Source organism: Rattus norvegicus, chromosome 5 (assembly GCF_021556685.1).
Source record: "Rattus norvegicus strain SHRSP/BbbUtx chromosome 5, alternate assembly SHRSP_T2T, whole genome shotgun sequence".
NCBI lineage: Eukaryota > Metazoa > Chordata > Mammalia > Rodentia > Muridae > Rattus > Rattus norvegicus.
Window position 1 is genome coordinate 68,854,311 of NC_141538.1, and position 17,336 is coordinate 68,871,646.

At 39.6% G+C, this 17,336-nt stretch overlaps 1 protein-coding gene across 1 annotated transcript in view; it reads left to right on the plus strand.

The window, feature by feature from the left end:
- The window catches only part of Plppr1 (phospholipid phosphatase related 1), a 290,841-nt gene that overhangs the window by 143,133 nt on the left and 130,372 nt on the right, over positions 1 to 17,336 (plus strand). The window contains 1 exon segment of the mRNA NM_201271.3: positions 11,208 to 11,315. Coding sequence (NP_958428.2) covers positions 11,253 to 11,315 — 63 coding nt within the window. The 5' untranslated portion in view covers positions 11,208 to 11,252.

Below are 17,336 nucleotides of genomic sequence, written 5' to 3' on the forward strand. Positions count from 1 at the left end.
TAATTTAGACCTAAGTTTGAGAAGCTTCTAGAAACACCAGGCTGAACACTGTAATACATCAGAAAATGCTGCTGATGTCCTGTGGGCTACAGATCCTGCTGCCGTGCACTGAAAACAGTGTTCCCACTTGAAGGGGGAGAGTTGGCAGTATATGAGATAGCTTTGGTCATCACACCTTGGGTGAGAGGGTGCCCTGCTTTCTTCTTTATCTTGTGTGCAAAGTTCATACATAGGGCTGAGCACCCAGAAATGCTCAGGAAACTCCCCTTCCGGCAACTCTGTAGATGACAGAGTCGACAGTGAAAGGGCTGAGAGACATTTTTTTAAACCAATGTGGGTCCAAAGTAAAGAGCTTACTCAGAAAGGAAACACTACTGGTAGCCTTCCTGTTGGCATTTTTGAAAAGAGCTACCATGATCTTCTTGGCAAAATTTGCATAACGTACATTCAATCTACAGAGAGAACAAGCTCGTATTTCCCTAAAATTAGCGGTGCTGGACGCTAAGAACGATTTAATTCATACCAAAGTTAGACACTTTGGTTGCTGAGTTATGGACACTCACTTTCAAAGCCATATTTGCACCCAGGAGCCTCCCACACTGGTCCACTGATTTCACTTCAAACAGCTTGTAAATGAAGATTATTTATTCCCATCTTGAAATCCCCAGGAATCTTTGTCCGTTGTTCGTATCACTAACATGGGTACTGATACTCTGTCTTGAGTTCACAACAAATTGGTATCCTTCCCATGAACAAGAGGAAACGATATGAAAATTTCAGGGGAATCTCATCGGAGGACATTGAAGTGAGATTCCGCTGAAGTACGGCTCATAATACAGTAATACTTACCTGGAGATGAAATGCTTCATCTGAGGTAATTAACAAGAACGGGCACTGCCTGTCAATATTAATTCTCCTCCTTTCCTATTATGTTTCCATTTGATATGGAAATACCCTGCGTTTGTAGCCTTGAGGTGTTCTAGTCTTGAGAGCTTGTGCATAATGAACAGGAAGTAAATGAATGGAGTTTGGTGACAGCATTCATGTCTCCTTCTTGCGTTTTCTTTATTGGGTCTAGTATTGTTCTTAAACTTTCACAAATAACTGAGTGAGTTCATAGCTCTAGAAGGTTTGTGGGAGTGCTCCCCTCCCCCAACTTGGTAGGAGAATGCTTAACCTTCTTTCAGTCAATCAAAACATCTCATTTACCAAATCTTTCCCCACATTTATTCAAACTGGGGCTGCATTGTTATTATCTGAGCCCAAAGACATTTTGCATTTTTAAACCCCTTTCTTTATGAAAATAAAAATTATGCTTTATAGTTTATCTGGTATAAACCTGAACATGTTGCATACTAAAATATTTTCCTCTTCCTGAGCAGAAGGTCTCAGAGAATGCCTCACTGCAAATGGCTGTTGATGCTGCTGGACATTGCAGCATCTGGTTTTACTGGAATCTACTGGGAAACTCGGGCTTTACACTACCCCCAAAGAAGCTGCATTTGCCATTCATAAGACAGTATTGCCATCCTTCCCCCACTCACTGGAACAGTATCAGAAGAGATGTGATACGACACTAGACTTAATACAACCCTGAACTGTACAATATCCCAGGCTTCAGTAAAAAGCCGCAAAATGTATAGGAATGCCACAAAGAAGTATTATTTAAGATAGCCCTTTTGAAAAAGAAAGTAGAAAATGCCTTTGAAATTTTGTTAGCAATTGGATTAACTCTGGACTATCTTTAGTAGTCTGGAAAATTGATAATTTTTTTTGAGATTCTCTCCTGGAACTTGCTCTTTAGACCTCAAACTCAAAGAGACCCATTAACCTCTGCCTCCCAAATGCTGGGATTAGAAGCATGCACCATCACAACCCACCTTGTCTGAACCTTTTAACTCTACTGGTGCTTTGAATCTGTTAACATGGGATGTCTTTTCCTTTGTGGGTGTCTTCTTCAGTTCTTTCCTGAGGGTTCTGTCATGGAGATAGTACACCTCCTTGGTTGCGCTTAATCCTAAGTCTAAAGATTTTATTGCCAATGGAATTCTTTTCTCACTTGTTTTTCTGATTTCTCCTTGCTAGTATAATAGAAATGCAACAGGGTTTGGGATGGGGAGACTTTTCTGAGGGTTTTGTTCTGGGGGGAAGAATTGAGCACATTCTACTTTAATACCATTGATTCGCCCCTCAAAAACCACTCCTACCAGCTGGGTGAGCAGAATACGCTGCTCCACAAGGCTCAAAATGTAGCTACCCAACATGCACCTCTTTTCTACTCTCAGAGATGGGAAGCATTTGTTCGTTTTCATTTCCGTAGCCTGAATTAATAAATAAATTTGTGAATATTTTCATTTGTTCATTGGTGATGTAAATTTCTTTTTTTTCTTTCTTTCTTTTTTTTATTAACTTGAGTATTTCTTTTTTTTTTAATTAACTTGAGTATTTCTTATATACTTGAGTATTTCTTATATACATTTCAAGTGTTATTCCCTTTCCCGGTTTCCGGGCAAACATCCCCCTTCCCCCTCCCCTTCCTTATGGGTGTTCCCCTCCCAACCCTCCCCCCATTGCCGCCCTCCCCCCATAGTCTAGTTCGCTGGGGGTTCAGTCTTAGCAGAACCCAGGGCTTCCCCTTCCACTGGTGCTCTTACTAGGATATTCATTGCTACCTATGGGGTCAGAGTCCAGGGTCAGTCCATGTAGAGTCTTTAGGTAGTGGCTTAGTCCCTGGAAGCTCTGGTTGCTTGGCATTGTTGTACATATGGGGTCTCGAGCCCCTTCAAGCTCTTCCAGTTCTTTCTCTGATTCCTTCAACGGGGGTCCTATTCTCAGTTCAGTGGTTTGCTGCTGGCATTCGCCTCTGTATTTGCTGTATTCTGGCTGTGTCTCTCAGGAGCAATCTACATCCGGCTCCTGTCGGTCTGCATTTCTTTGCTTCATCCATCTTGTCTAATTGGGTGGCTGTATATGTATGGGCCACATGTGGGGCAGGCTCTGAATGGGTGTTCCTTCAGTCTCTGTTTTAATCTTTGCCTCTCCCTTCCCTGCCAAGGGTATTCTTTTTCCTCATTTAAAGAAGGAGTGAAGCATTCACATTTTGATCATCCGTCTTGAGTTTCGTTTGTTCTAGGGATCTAGGGTAATTCAAGCATTTGGGCTAATAGCCACTTATCAATGAGTGCATACCATGTATGTCTTTCTGTGATTGGGTTAGCTCACTCAGGATGATATTTTCCAGTTCCAACCATTTGCCTACGAATTTCATAAACTCGTTGTTTTTGATAGCTGAGTAATATTCCATTGTGTAGATGTACCACATTTTCTGTATCCATTCCTCTGTTGAAGGGCATCTGGGTTCTTTCCAGTTTCTGGCTATTATAAATAAGGCTGCGATGAACATAGTGGAGCCCGTGTCTCTTTTATATGTTGAGGCATCTTTTGGGTATATGCCCAAGAGAGGTATAGCTGGATCCTCAGGCAGTTCAATGTCCAATTTTCTGAGGAACCTCCAGACTGATTTCCAGAATGGTTTTACCAGTCTGCAATCCCACCAACAATGGAGGAGTGTTCCTCTTTCTCCACATCTTCGCCAGCATCTGCTGTCACCTGAGTTTTTGATCTTAGCCATTCTCACTGGTGTGAGGTGAAATCTCAGGGTTGTTTTGATTTGCATTTCCCTTATGACTAAAGATGTTGAACATTTCTTTAGGTGTTTCTCAGCCATTCGGCATTCCTCAGCTGTGAATTCTTTGTTTAGCTCTGAACCCCATTTTTTAATAGGGTTATTTGTTTCCCTGCGGTCTAACTTCTTGAGTTCTTTGTATATTTTGGATATAAGGCCTCTATCTGTTGTAGGATTGGTAAAGATCTTTTCCCAATCTGTTGGTTGCCGTTTTGTCCTAACCACAGTGTCCTTTGCCTTACAGAAGCTTTGCAGTTTTATGAGATCCCATTTGTCGATTCTTGACCTTAGAGCATAAGCCATTGGTGTTTTGTTCAGGAAATTTTTTCCAGTGCCCATGTGTTCCAGATGCTTCCCTAGTTTTTTTTCTATTAGTTTGAGTGTGTCTGGTTTGATGTGGAGGTCCTTGATCCACTTGGACTTAAGCTTGTACAGGGTGATAAGCATGGATCGATCTGCATTCTTCTACATGTTGACCTCCAGTTGAACCAGCACCATTTGCTGAAAATGCTATCTTTTTTCCATTGGATGGTTTTGGCTCCTTTGTCAAAAATCAAGTGACCATAGGTGTGTGGGTTCATTTCTGGGTCTTCAATTCTATTCCATTGGTCTATCTGTCTGTCTCTGTAGCAATACCATGCAGTTTTTATCACTATTGCTCTGTAATACTGCTTGAGTTCAGGGATAGTGATTCCCCCTGAAGTCCTTTTATTGTTGAGGATAGCTTTAGCTATCCTGGGTTTTTTGTTATTCCAGATGAATTTGCAAATTGTTCTGTCTAACTCTTTGAAGAATTGGATTGGTATTTTGATGGGGATTGCATTGAATCTGTAGATTGCTTTTGGTAAAATGGCCATTTTTACTATATTAATCCTGCCAATCCATGAGCATGGGAGATCTTTCCATCTTCTGAGGTCTTCTTCAATTTCCTTCTTCAGTGTCTTGAAGTTCTTATTGTACAGATCTTTTACTTGCTTGGTTAAAGTCACACGGAGGTACTTTATATTATTTGGATCTATTATGAAGGGTGTCGTTTCCCTAATTTCTTTCTCGGCTTGTTTCTCTTTTGTATAGACGAAGGCAACTGATTTATTTAAGTTAATTTTATGCCCAGCCACTTTGCTGAAGTTGTTTATCAGCTTTAGTAGTTTTCTGGTGGAACTTTTGGGATCACTTAAATATACTATCATGTCATCTGCAAATAGTGATATTTTGACCTCTTCTTTTCCGATCTGTATCCCCTTGATCTCCTTTTGTTGTCTGATTGCTCTGGCTAGAACTTCAAGAACTATATTGAATAAGTAGGGAGAGAGTGGGCAGCCTTGTCTAGTCCCTGATTTTAGTGGGATTGCTTCAAGTTTCTCTCCATTTAGTTTAATGTTAGCAACTGGTTTGCTGTATATGGCTTTTACTATGTTTAGGTATGGGCCTTGAATTCCTATTCTTTCCAGGACTTTTATCATGAAGGGGTGTTGAATTTTGTCAAATGCTTTCTCAGCATCTAATGAAATGATCATGTGGTTCTGTTCTTTCAGTTTGTTTATATAATGGATCACGTTGATGGTTTTCCGTATATTAAACCATCCCTGCATGCCTGGGATGAAGCCTACTGGTTCATGGTGGATGATTGTTTTGATGTGCTCTTGAATTCGGTTTGCCAGAATTTTGTTGAGTATTTTTGCGTCGATATTCATAAGGGAAATTGTTCTGAAGTTCTCTTTCTTTGTTGTGTCTTTGTGTGGTTTAGGTATAAGAGTAATTGTGGCTTCGTAGAAGGAATTCGGTAGGGCTCCATCTGTTTCAATTTTGTGGAATAGTTTGGATAATATTGGTATGAGGTCTTCTATGAAGGTTTGATAGAATTCTGCACTAAACCCGTCTGACCTGGGCTCTTTTTGGTTGGGAGACCTTTAATGACTGCTTTTATTTCCTTAGGAGTTATGGGGTTGTTTAACTGGTTTATCTGTTCCTGATTTAACTTCGATACCTGGTATCTGTCTAGGAAATTTTCCATTTCCTGAAGATTTTCAAGTTTGGTTGAATATAGGTTTTTATAGTAAGATCTGATGATTTTTTGAATTTCCTCTGAATCTATAGTTATGTCTCTCTTTTCATTTCTGATTTTGTTAATTTGGACGCACTCTCTGTGTCCTCTCGTTAGTCTGGCTAAGGGTTTATCTATCTTGTTGATTTTCTCAAAGAACCAACTTTTAGTTCTGTTGATTCTTTCTATGGTCCTTTTTGTTTCTACTTGGTTGATTTCAGCTCTGAGTTTGATTATTTCCTGCCTTCTACTCCTCCTGGGTGTATTTGCTTCTTTTTGTTCTAGAGCTTTTAGGTGTGCTGTCAAGCTGCTGACATATGCTCTTTCCTGTTTCTTTCTGCAGGCACTCAGCGCTATGAGTTTTCCTCTTAGCACAGCTTTCATTGTGTCCCATAAGTTTGGGTATGTTGTACCTTCATTTTCATTAAATTCTAAAAAGTTTTTAATTTCTTTCTTTATTTCTTCCTTGACCAGGTTATCATTGAGTAGAGCATTGTTCAATTTCCACGTATATGTGGGCATTCTTCCCTTAGTGTTATTGAAGACCAGTTTTAGGCCGTGGTGGTCCGATAGCACGCATGGGATTATTTCTATCTTTCTGTACCTGTTGAGGCCCGTTTTTTGACCAATTATATGGTCAATTTTGGAGAAAGTACCATGAGGAGCTGAGAAGGAGGTATATCCTTTTGCTTTAGGATAGAATGTTCTATAAATATCCGTTAAGTCCATTTGGCTCATGACTTCTCTTAGTCTGTCGACATCACTGTTTAATTTCTGTTTCCATGATCTGTCCATTGATGAGAGTGGGGTGTTGAAATCTCCCACTATTATTGTGGTGAGGTGCAATGTGTGTTTTGAGCTTTAGTAAGGTTTCTTTTACGTATGTAGGTGCCCTTGTATTTGGGGCATAGATATTTAGGATTGAGAGTTCATCTTGGTGGATTTTTCCTTTGATGAATATGAAGTGTCCTTCCTTATCGTTTTTGATGACTTTTAGTTGGAAATTGATTTTATTTGATATTAGAATGGCTACTCCAGCTTGCTTCTTCTGACCATTTGCTTGGAAAGTTGTTTTCCAGCCTTTCACTCTGAGGTAGTGTCTGTCTTTGTCTCTGAGGTGTGTTTCCTGTAGGCAGCAGAATGCAGGGTCCTCGTTGCGTATCCAGTTTGTTAATCTATGTCTTTTTATTGGGGAGTTGAGGCCATTGATATTGAGAGATATTAAGGAATAGTGATTATTGCTTCCCGTTATATTCATATTTGGATGTGAGGTTATGTTTGTGTGCTTTCATTCTCTTTGTTTTGTTGCCAAGACGATTAGTTTCTTGCTTCTTCTAGGGTGTAGCTTGCCTCCTTACGTTGGGCTTTACCATTTATTATCCTTTGTAGTGCTGGATTTGTAGAAAGATATTGTGTAAATTTGGTTTTGTCATGGAATATCTTGGTTTCTCCATCAATGTTAATTGAGAGTTTTGGTGGATACAGTAACCTGGGCTGGCATTTGTGTTCTCTTTGGGTCTGTATGGCATCAGTCCAGGATCTTCTGGCCTTCATAGTTTCTGGCGAGAAGTCTGGTGTGATTCTGATAGGTCTCCCTTTATATGTTACTTGACCTTTTTCCCTTACTGCTTTTAATATTCTTTCTTTATTTTGTGCGTTTGGTGTTTTGACAATTATGTGACGGGAGGTGTTTCTTTTCTGGTCCAATCTATTTGGAGTTCTGTAGGCTTCTTGTATGCCTATGGGTATCTCTTTTTTTAGGTTAGGGAAGTTTTCTTCTATGATTTTGTTGAAGATATTTACTGGTCCTTTGAGCTGGGAGTCTTCACTCTCTTCTATACCTATTATCCTTAGGTTTGATCTTCTCATTGAGTCCTGGATTTCCTGTATGTTTTGGACCAGTAGCTTTTTCCGCTTTACATTATCTTTGACAGTTGAGTCAATGATTTCTATGGAATCTACTGCTCCCGAGATTCTCTCTTCCGTCTCTTGTATTCTGTTGGTGAAGCTTGTATCTACAGCTCCTTGTCTCTTCTCTTGGTTTTCTATATCCAGGGTTGTTTCCATGTGTTCTTTCTTGATTGCTTCTATTTCCATTTTTAATTCCTTCAACTGTTTGATTGTGTTTTCCTGGAATTCTTTCAGGGATTTTTGTGTCTCCTCTCTATGGGCTTCTACTTGTTTATTTATGTTTTCCTGGAATTCTTTCAGGGATTTTTGTGTCTCCTCTCTATGGGCTTCTACTTGTTTATTTATGTTTTCCTGGAATTCTTTCAGGGATTTTTGTGTCTCCTCTCTATGGGCTTCTACCTGTCCATTTATGTTTTCCTGGAATTCTTTCAGGCATTTTTGCGATTCCTCTCTGTAGGCTTCTACTTGTTCTCTAAGGGAGTTCTTCACGTCTTTCTTGAAGTCCTCCAGCATCATGATCAAAAATGATTTTGAAACTAGATCTTGCTTTTCTGGTGTGTTTAGATATTCCATGTTTGTTTTGATGGGAGAATTGGGCTCCGATGGTGCCATGTAGTCTTGGTTTCTGTTGCTTGGGTTCCTGCGCTTGCCTCTCGCCATCGGATTATCTCTAGTGTTACTTTGTTCTGCTATTTCTGACAGTGGCTAGACTGTCCTATAATCCTGTGTGTCAGGAGTGCTGTAGACCTGTTTTCCTCTCTTTCAGTCAGTTATGGGGACAGAGTGTTGTGCTTTCGGGCGTGTAGTTTTTCCTCTCTACAGGTCTTCAGCTGTTCCTGTGGGCCTGTGTCTTGAGTTCACCAGGCAGCTTTCTTGCAGCAGAAAAGTTGGTCTTACCTGTGGTCCCAAGGCTCAAGTTCACTAGTGGGGTGCTGCCCACGGGCTCTCTGCAGCGGCAGCAACCAGGAAGATATGCGCCACCCCTTCCGGGAGCTTCAGTGCACCAGGGTTCCAGATGGTCTTTGGCTTTTTCCTCTGGTGTCCGAGATGTGTGTGCAGAGAGCAGTCTCTTCTGGTTTCCCAGGCTTGTCTGCCTCTCTGAAGGTTTAGCTCTCCCTCTCACGGGATTTGGGTGCAGAGAACTGTTTATCCGGTCTGTTTCCTTCAGGTTCAGGCGGTGTCTCAGGCAGGGGTCCTGCTGCTCCTGGGCCCTCCCTCACGGGAGCCCAGAGGCCTTATACAGTTTCCTCTTGGGCCAGGGATGTGGGCAGGGGTGAGCAGTGTTGGTGGTCTCTTCCGCTCTGCAGCCTCAGGAGTGCCCACCTGACCAGGCGGTGAGGTCTCTCTCTCTCACGGGGTCTGGGAGCAGAGAGCTGCTGCGGGCCGGGATCCGCGGGTCTAAATTTCTTCTTCAGCTCGTCCATTTACTATAATTCATCTATGTTGGTAGTTGTTTTGTTTTGTTTTTTTCTAAAATGTCTAGCTCTTATTTTATTTCAACATTGATTTACATCTTTTTACATTTTTAAGTTGCAGTTGAAAATCTGGATGAGTATAATAGGGTAATAAATTTTTGTATTTAATGGTCTTTGAAATTAAAGTCCCTAATTAAAATTGTTATTGTATTAGGAAAATGTGCATATAAAATATATCACTGGAAGCTGAAAGGCAAGCAAGAATCTGGAAGAAAATAATGATGAAACCTATATTTAATAAAGACAAGTATCTAGAATATGCAAAAATAAATTACACCCTGGAAATAATACAGTGATGAAGCCCATCACAAAAGTTGCAAGTTTTAAATAGACATTTTACAAAAGGAGACGTAACAATGCCTGGTACACACATAGAGAACTGATCAGTTCTTTTGTTAACAGAAAAAAATGGTCATTTAAAGCCACAGTGAGATATTATTTCATACATACTGGATCACTATAATTAAAAAGGTAGACCATAAAAACATTAATCGAGGGTGTATGGAAGTGAGAATACTGATATATTCGTGGTTCAAATGTAAAGGGTCCTCATTACATTGGGAATTATGTCTTGTTTTTCCATTTTGTTTCGATGTATTAAGCCTATGTGAAAATCACTTAAAATATTATGTACCTCATGTTTTTGCTTTCCCTATAATTCTTATCACTTGGACATGAGCAGTTTTTAAACATTTCCTGTTTATGGCATTGGACTTAGTTGATGTCAGGGGATCACATCTGAATCATAAAGAATGATGAGTGAATTTTAAAATATTTGAAGAAAGTAAAATTGAACAAAATAAGACCTGACTTTTAATCCAGTGTGTAAAATGTATATGCATGTCCCTTTCTTAATAAAGACAGTATTTGTTGGTCCTAAATTCCTATGTTGAATGTATAATAATAGGTTTATTATGGATATTATTCAATAGCATATAGAGTCCATTTTAATTTTTAAAATTGTCTGAGACTTAAATTTTTATATTGTTATGATTACAGATAACAAAGACTATAAATTATACTTGAACTGAGAATAATTAATACTTGAGAAATGTGGCATCTTAAACTGAAGAGAATCTAATTTAAATCTTTACTTTGCAACATTACGGTAGGAAATACCTTCATGAAGAGAAATTAGCTAAATAAAGGCCTTAGCAGGTGCAGTTGGCTATTCAAGTTGCCTTGTAGTTCCTGTGTAACATTTCACATCAAAATGTCCAAGAACCATTAGTCATAATGGCATAGAAACAGAGTAAGTGAAAAGCAGCTTGTAGCTAGTACAGGCATCTGTGCCCTTCAAACAGCACTGCTTGGGACAGAGAATAAAACATGTCTTGGAAAGTTTCTTTTTATCTAGAAAGTCTCAAGAAGTCTAAAACCTCAGCCCCAATCCCTCTATTAAGAAAAAACAAATTAATTTATCCTCTACTAGAAGGATATTTTCAGTTAGGCACAGGACAGAGATGACCTAGTGAAATATTTCAGAGTAATTTGCTGTAGTCTAGCTCCTCCGTTCTTGTAGGTATGGAGAATGGACTATTGCTTTAATGTTTCATGCTGGGGTCATACTCACAGGTCAGGGGGCACACAGAAAGATAAGCCAGTGATGTATTAACCCAAAATGGTTATTTGCTGTGTAGTCACAAGCAAGGGCAAATAATTACAATTCAGGAAAGAACGGGGAAGATTAGTGTCTGTAGATGATCTTGGCCCCAAGGGGAGAGGAAAGGGCAGAGGCAAACAAGCAGACCAAACAAGGTCATAAACCAGAATTAGGCACAGGTAGAAGAATTCCTGGAGGAATGGCAATAAGACATATTTTATACCAGGAACTGTGTTTTGTGGCATGACAGCAGTCTACTGGGTTAAGTCACAGTGGAGTGCCCAGAGTAATGATCTTGTTTGCTCTATTTGTGTGCATGAGACATTCCTTACCTGGTCAGTTTTCCTCTAAGACTATTCTTAGCTGGTGTAGACTTCACTCTAGCCCAGTCGTGTTGTAGATCAATGCCTTGGTTGTCCTCAGTGTGCGCAGCTGAAGGTACTACTCAACACGCGGTTCCTAACGCCTTGCAATCTGTTTCCATTTCAGCCTGGATTATTTCTGTCAGTGCAGTCTCACCACATGGTTTGAGAAATGGCTGTAGAGAACAACACCCAACGCAGTTACTCCATCATTCCATGTTTTATATTTGTTGAGGTAAGTGTAACTTTAAAGCTATAAACATGTGGTAATAGCAAATGCCATGCTGAGACTATGTATTCTTTTGTGAAATTAATCTTTTGATTGGGTCAAGTGTTGATATCACAAAGAGAATCAATAATTTTAAAAGGATGCTTATTAAATATGAAATCATATATAAGAAGGTGTCTTTTTAGGACAAAGTACATTTTTACTCTGTTTTCTTATTTTTCAATGATCCTATGAATATATTAGCTATGAAAGTCAATGCAAGCACTTTAATTAAATTCTCCTTTAAAAATCAATATCCTTTTCCAAAAATCCAATAAGGCAGGCAGTTTAACCAATGTTACTAGTTCATGCTCTTTTGCCTCTGGAGTCTGTGGTTGGAAAAACTGGAATCGGCCACCTCTATGCCTTTTTCTCTGTAACGTTAGAAAGCTTATTTGATGGGATACTGCTTCCCATGCCTCTCTGTGAGTTGCTCCGCTGTTTCTCCTGCATTTGTTCCGCTAGTCTCCAGCATCCTTCCCCATAGCCCTTTTCCCTGTGGAGCATCTGCTGTGGAGGAGACAAAGATGAGGACATTTGGGAAAATTGGGAACCCTATGTCCAAAAGACTACTCCCCAAGTTATCTGAGAGTAAAATGTGTGTTTATCAACTATATTACTGTTTGGTCTTCTTGAGATAGGTCACCTAAGAGATTTTTTCATAAATAAAGGGCTTAAATATGAACTATAAAGAGCTGGAAAGTACCTGAGCACCTAGTCTGGGTGACTGTGTAAATAATCGCACCATTCCAAGGGCAGCTGTAGCATCTTTTATGCTGTACATCTTTTGAGTTGACTGGGGACTGTGTGTTGACTATTTACTATCTGTGAAAAGAGCCACTCAGGCTAAGCTACTACATAGCATAACAAATGCAGACTTTCAGGAACTGTGTGGACTTTTCCCTTTAGTGTTGTTGTTGTTGTTGTTGTTATTGTTATTGTTGTTCTTGTTCTTGTTCTTGTTCTTGTTCTTGTTTGGACACAAAATCACCCTTTATAGTCCAGACTGTCTTGACCTCATGGCAGTCCTCCGGCTTTAGACTTGTGAGTGCTGGGATTATGGACTAATATGACCTCACCTACCTAGAAACTTTTATGCACAGCCTATGAATTATAGTGCTTTTTTTTAGTTTAAAGCTATTCTGATCCATATGTTTTTATCTGGTGGGCATTTAGGGGAAGGACAGTATTACTTGGTGGTATACTCTGTTTGACATTCGTGAAAGAGCTTCTTATATTACTGAACCTGGTGGAATAGGAGAGACGGTCAAAGCACATATAGAATTAATTAAGCTAAAATTCAAGAAGCATAAACAAATAACTCATCTCTATGACGTGCACATATTGCCTTTAACTCGCTACATGATGCAATGAACATCAGCAGTCGGATACTACCACAGCAGTGTGTGAATTATGGGCTCTACTTCTTGTTGTTGAAATTGTAATGGATAAGAAGGTCCTTTTTTTCTTGTAAAACATGGAAAGAGAATATCATTTCCTATTTAAGTGTCCCCTTTCTGTAATAAAAATTAAATTTATAACATTCTGCGAGGATGCCAGGGAACAAGTCACCTGCCATCATCTGTATTTTCCCAGCACACTTTTTAGATTTACCCCCCAAACCAAACAGGAACCAAGTCTTAAAACAGGGGATGTTTTATTGCTGGAAACTGTACTTTTTGAAGGTTTTTAGTTCTAAGGTGAGGATGAAGAGTTTGACTGGTAAAGCAGAAAGAAGCTAAAGAGATAAATTAACCCTTCTGTGGCTCACCTTGACGCTGTCATCCACATGATCTGGAAAGCTGGAAGGGGAGAAATGGGTCCTTCTTTTTCTTGCTGTGTTGTCATTCTGTACAGGAGTTCAGATGTATCATTAATGTCTCTCTAGACTAAGCAGGATGGGTGAGGGATGAAATTTAGTTAAAAAGTAACAGAAAGGGAACCTCAAGGTGACTCTAATGGTTCTCACTATCGCATTGATAAATGCTTCATCATCTTCCTGTATTTCTTCCAGGCACTGCAACAAGAGTATCAGAACATGTAGCCAAGATCACTAGGTTAAAATGTCAATTGCATCAGTGGATATTGTTTTTTTTAATTAGAAAAGATATTAAACACAAGAAAACAAATCCCCAAACCCATAACCAAGAACAAAACTTAACAATTTTTTCCATGTTTGCTTAAAATGTTTTTCCCCCAGAGAAAGTAAAATGTTGCTGGTGTGACCAAAGCCTAACAACATAGAATATGATTCACGTGTTTTTTATACAATGTTAATAAAAATATAATTCCCTTTCCTCCTCTAGCCCCTCCCTCCAACTCTTTCCATATCCCCATTCTCAAATTGATAGCCTTTTCTTCCATGATTATTATTGTTATTGTTAAACTCTCTCTCTCTGTGTATCTCTGCCTCTCTCTCTCTCTCTCTCTCTCTCACACACACACACACACACACACTCACTCACTCACAAACAGTCACACAAGCACACATGTGCACACATGTGCACAGACATAAATACAACCTGATGAGTGTTTTTTTGTTATTAGTGTATAAATGGTTTCAGGCTAACTACATTGTTCTGAGAAATCAATTAAAAGGTTCATTCTGAAGAGAGAATAAGTCTTCTCTATAGGTACACTGTCTTTCAAGGCAAAGAATAATGCCTCTGATAAATGCTGAGGGTAGCATTTGTCTGTATGTATAAAAGTAAATATTTAGAAGACAGTTTGGTGCCATGACTATTTAGCTAAACAACAGTAGTAAGTCCTCTCTATTCAGCCATGGGATTCTTACTGGGTTTATAGTGAATATTTTCCTGCAGAGTGAACCTCAACCCCAGTCAGAGACCAGCTGACTCCTCTCCTAACAGTCTGTTCCTGTTGCATCAGTGAGGATGTCTTGCCTGGCAGATTAGGTATCATCTTTCATAGGGTTTGCATCTGGCTGAGCCCATTAATGCCTTTTCTCCGCTGGCAGCCTGTATAGCACCTTCTGATGCTATGAAAGCTAACCAGCAGGGAAGAAGCTTTCAGCTCGAACCTAGATCCGTTTCTATAAACCTTACATCCAGGATGTGTTGTATCTCCAGCAAAAATTATCTTACACATTATTGCTGGCGTATAACCAAGACAGTTGACAAGAGTGTTGTTTCATGGGCCTCCACAATCAACGATTGCTGAGGAGGGACCCAACTCCTCGCACTGTAGTAGCATTACCAGGGATCCATGATTTCACCTTCTTACACATGCTTTTTTTTATTTGAAAACTTTGGTAGAATTTTTTAAATTTATTTTATTCACTTTACATCCCAATATCAGCCCCCCTCCTCCAAGTATTCCCTCATGCAGATCCTCTCCTCATTCCCCCTCCTTTGAGAACGGAGAGCCTCCTCTGGGTGTCATCCCCAACATTCCTCCTCCATTCCGAGCACATCAAGTCACTGCAGGACTAGGCACGTCCTCTCCCACTGAGAGAGGGACAAGGTGGCCCAGTTAGGGGAATGGGATCTACAGGAATGCAGGCAACAGATTCAGGGACAACCTTTACTCCAGTTGTTGGGCCACCCACATGAAGACCATGCTGCCCATCTGCTACTTATGTGCAAGGAGGCTAGGTCTAGCCTGTGCTTGCTCTTTGGTTGGTGATTCTGTCTCTTGGAGCATCTAACACATTTCTTTATACCTATACCTTTTAATTACATGGAAGTATGTTTCCTTTAGCTATTTCATACACCCTTCATTCAGTTAACCCTCCCTCCACTCATATCTGCTTTCCCAATTTAGACATTTCCTTCGCAATGTTCTTCTCTCTCCTTGCATATCATGCCTACTCTACTGTCTGCCTCTATCAAGGCATTCTCCATCCCAGTGAACATCTTTGGTTTCCTGGCTTCAACATGTACTACAAGCTAAACACACAATAGAGCAAGGATTCTTATCTGAGAGACAACATATGGTGTTCGTCTTTCTAGTTTATCTTTCTATGCCTGGGTTACTTCAACCATCCATTTTCCTGCAAAATACATATTCTTATTTTTCTTTATATCTTGATAAAATTCCATTGTTTATGTGTACAACATTTTAATTATCCATCCATCAACTGATGGAAATCTAGACTATTTCTATTTTCTAGGTGTTCAGATGAACATGGAGGCTATACAGACCTATGGGTAGATAACCAAGAGGTATAGCTTGGGATACAGTAGTTCTAGCTTTTTGAGGAAACGCCACACTGACTTTCATACTGCCTACACAGTGATCCTCCCACCCATAGTGAATAGGAATTCCTCTTTCCCCACATCCATGCGAGCATCTGTTGTCATTTGATCCATCAATGGTACTATTCCGACTGGGGTGAGATGGGAACTCAAAATAGTTTTAATTTTTAGTTTATCCCTTAGTGGGTTTTTCAGAAGTCATAACTCATAAAATTTTTAATACTTGTTTGAAGTTGACTTCATATTGTGATAACTGAGGAATGGTGACTCTATTTGGCATGAAATTTCCATGGGTAGAACAGTCAACACTATTCTACTTCCTTTCCCTCCCTGATAGTATTATTGCTGCTGCAAACTCCTCCAGCATTACTCTTCTCAATAGGTGAGCCACTCTTTCTTTTCAGCTGACTGTAATATTTGCCCCCTTTCCTAGATGTGCTTTGGTTCTTAACTGTGAATTTCTACTATAATTTATTTTGTATTTTCAGTATGAATGGCATATTTTATCCTGATAAAAATGTGGCCCTGTGGAGGGATGAAGAGGGCTACTAAGACTCAAGAAAGAAACAAAAATTACAAGGATTAGGAAGTTCTTGAAACTTAACAAGAGTCATAAGGTTCCTCTTCAAGATTATAAAGGCAGTAAAACAATTTCTGGGGAGGGAGACTGTCCTGCTAGCTGATATAGACCTTACAGAAAGCTTCAAGAATACAGGTTTCATGAGTCCTCCCCAGTGCCTGAGTGGGCTTTCACTGACTTAGCTGCCCATGCTTGAAAGTAACCCCAATAAAGTCACCGGCTTACTACGTCAGAATAGAGTAGAATCATTTCTTTCATCTGCCATTGATACCCTCTCTGGGTAAATAGATGTCTGTTTATATCCTCCACCAGCAAAAGACACACAACAATGAACACTCAAAATATATTCCATTTTCTCTTCACTGAACAACTTTCTGATGTATTTTATATCTTTCTACTTATTTCTATACTTTTTCTCTTCATTCATCTCATTTCTATTTAATTTCTAAAAATTCTGTGTGTTTTTGTTTTAATCTTTCTACTTTATAGTGTTATTTCATAGCTTCTGCCCTTCTTGCACATCTTTGATTGTACCGCATACATTTTACATACTCTAAGAATAAGGCGATTAGGCATCTTATTTGTTGTGTCTACTGCCATAGCTCGCAGTGGGTAGATTCTTTTAGGACTCCTGTGGGTATCAGGTTTGGGAGTAGTGCTTTGGAGGGACTTTTGAATAAATATTACTCTTGCACTTTGGTTTTATTATTGGAGCTCCAACTTCCATGGCCTCAAAGTCAGAGCAGTCTGTCCCTGTGTTCTTTCTACACTAGCAATGCCTTCCTTCTTAAGAGTGGAGACTGGCTTTTCACAGGATTTGCTCTTCCAACACAAGACCTCCTGTCCTGTATTGTGGACACTAAGGCCAAAACCCCACTACTGAGATTGATCTGTAACCCTTTCTCTACACTCACCTGCACCCTCTGGAGCTCGTATACATTACCACCCAGAGTTTCTTTTCTGTTTTACCTGTGAATTCAACAGAAATATAGAGAAACAGGGGAGGGAGGGAGAAGAAAAGAGAGGAGAAAGAGAGGGAGAGAATGAAAGTTAATTGTAGGTATTTTGTACTAGATTTTTTTTCGATTACCTTTGTTCCATCAATTTATTAATTCAACAAAGTTTTCAGTGTCTACTGCTTCCCTGAGGCATTATGTGATTGCCATTTCTGACTGTTTTGCATGTAACTAA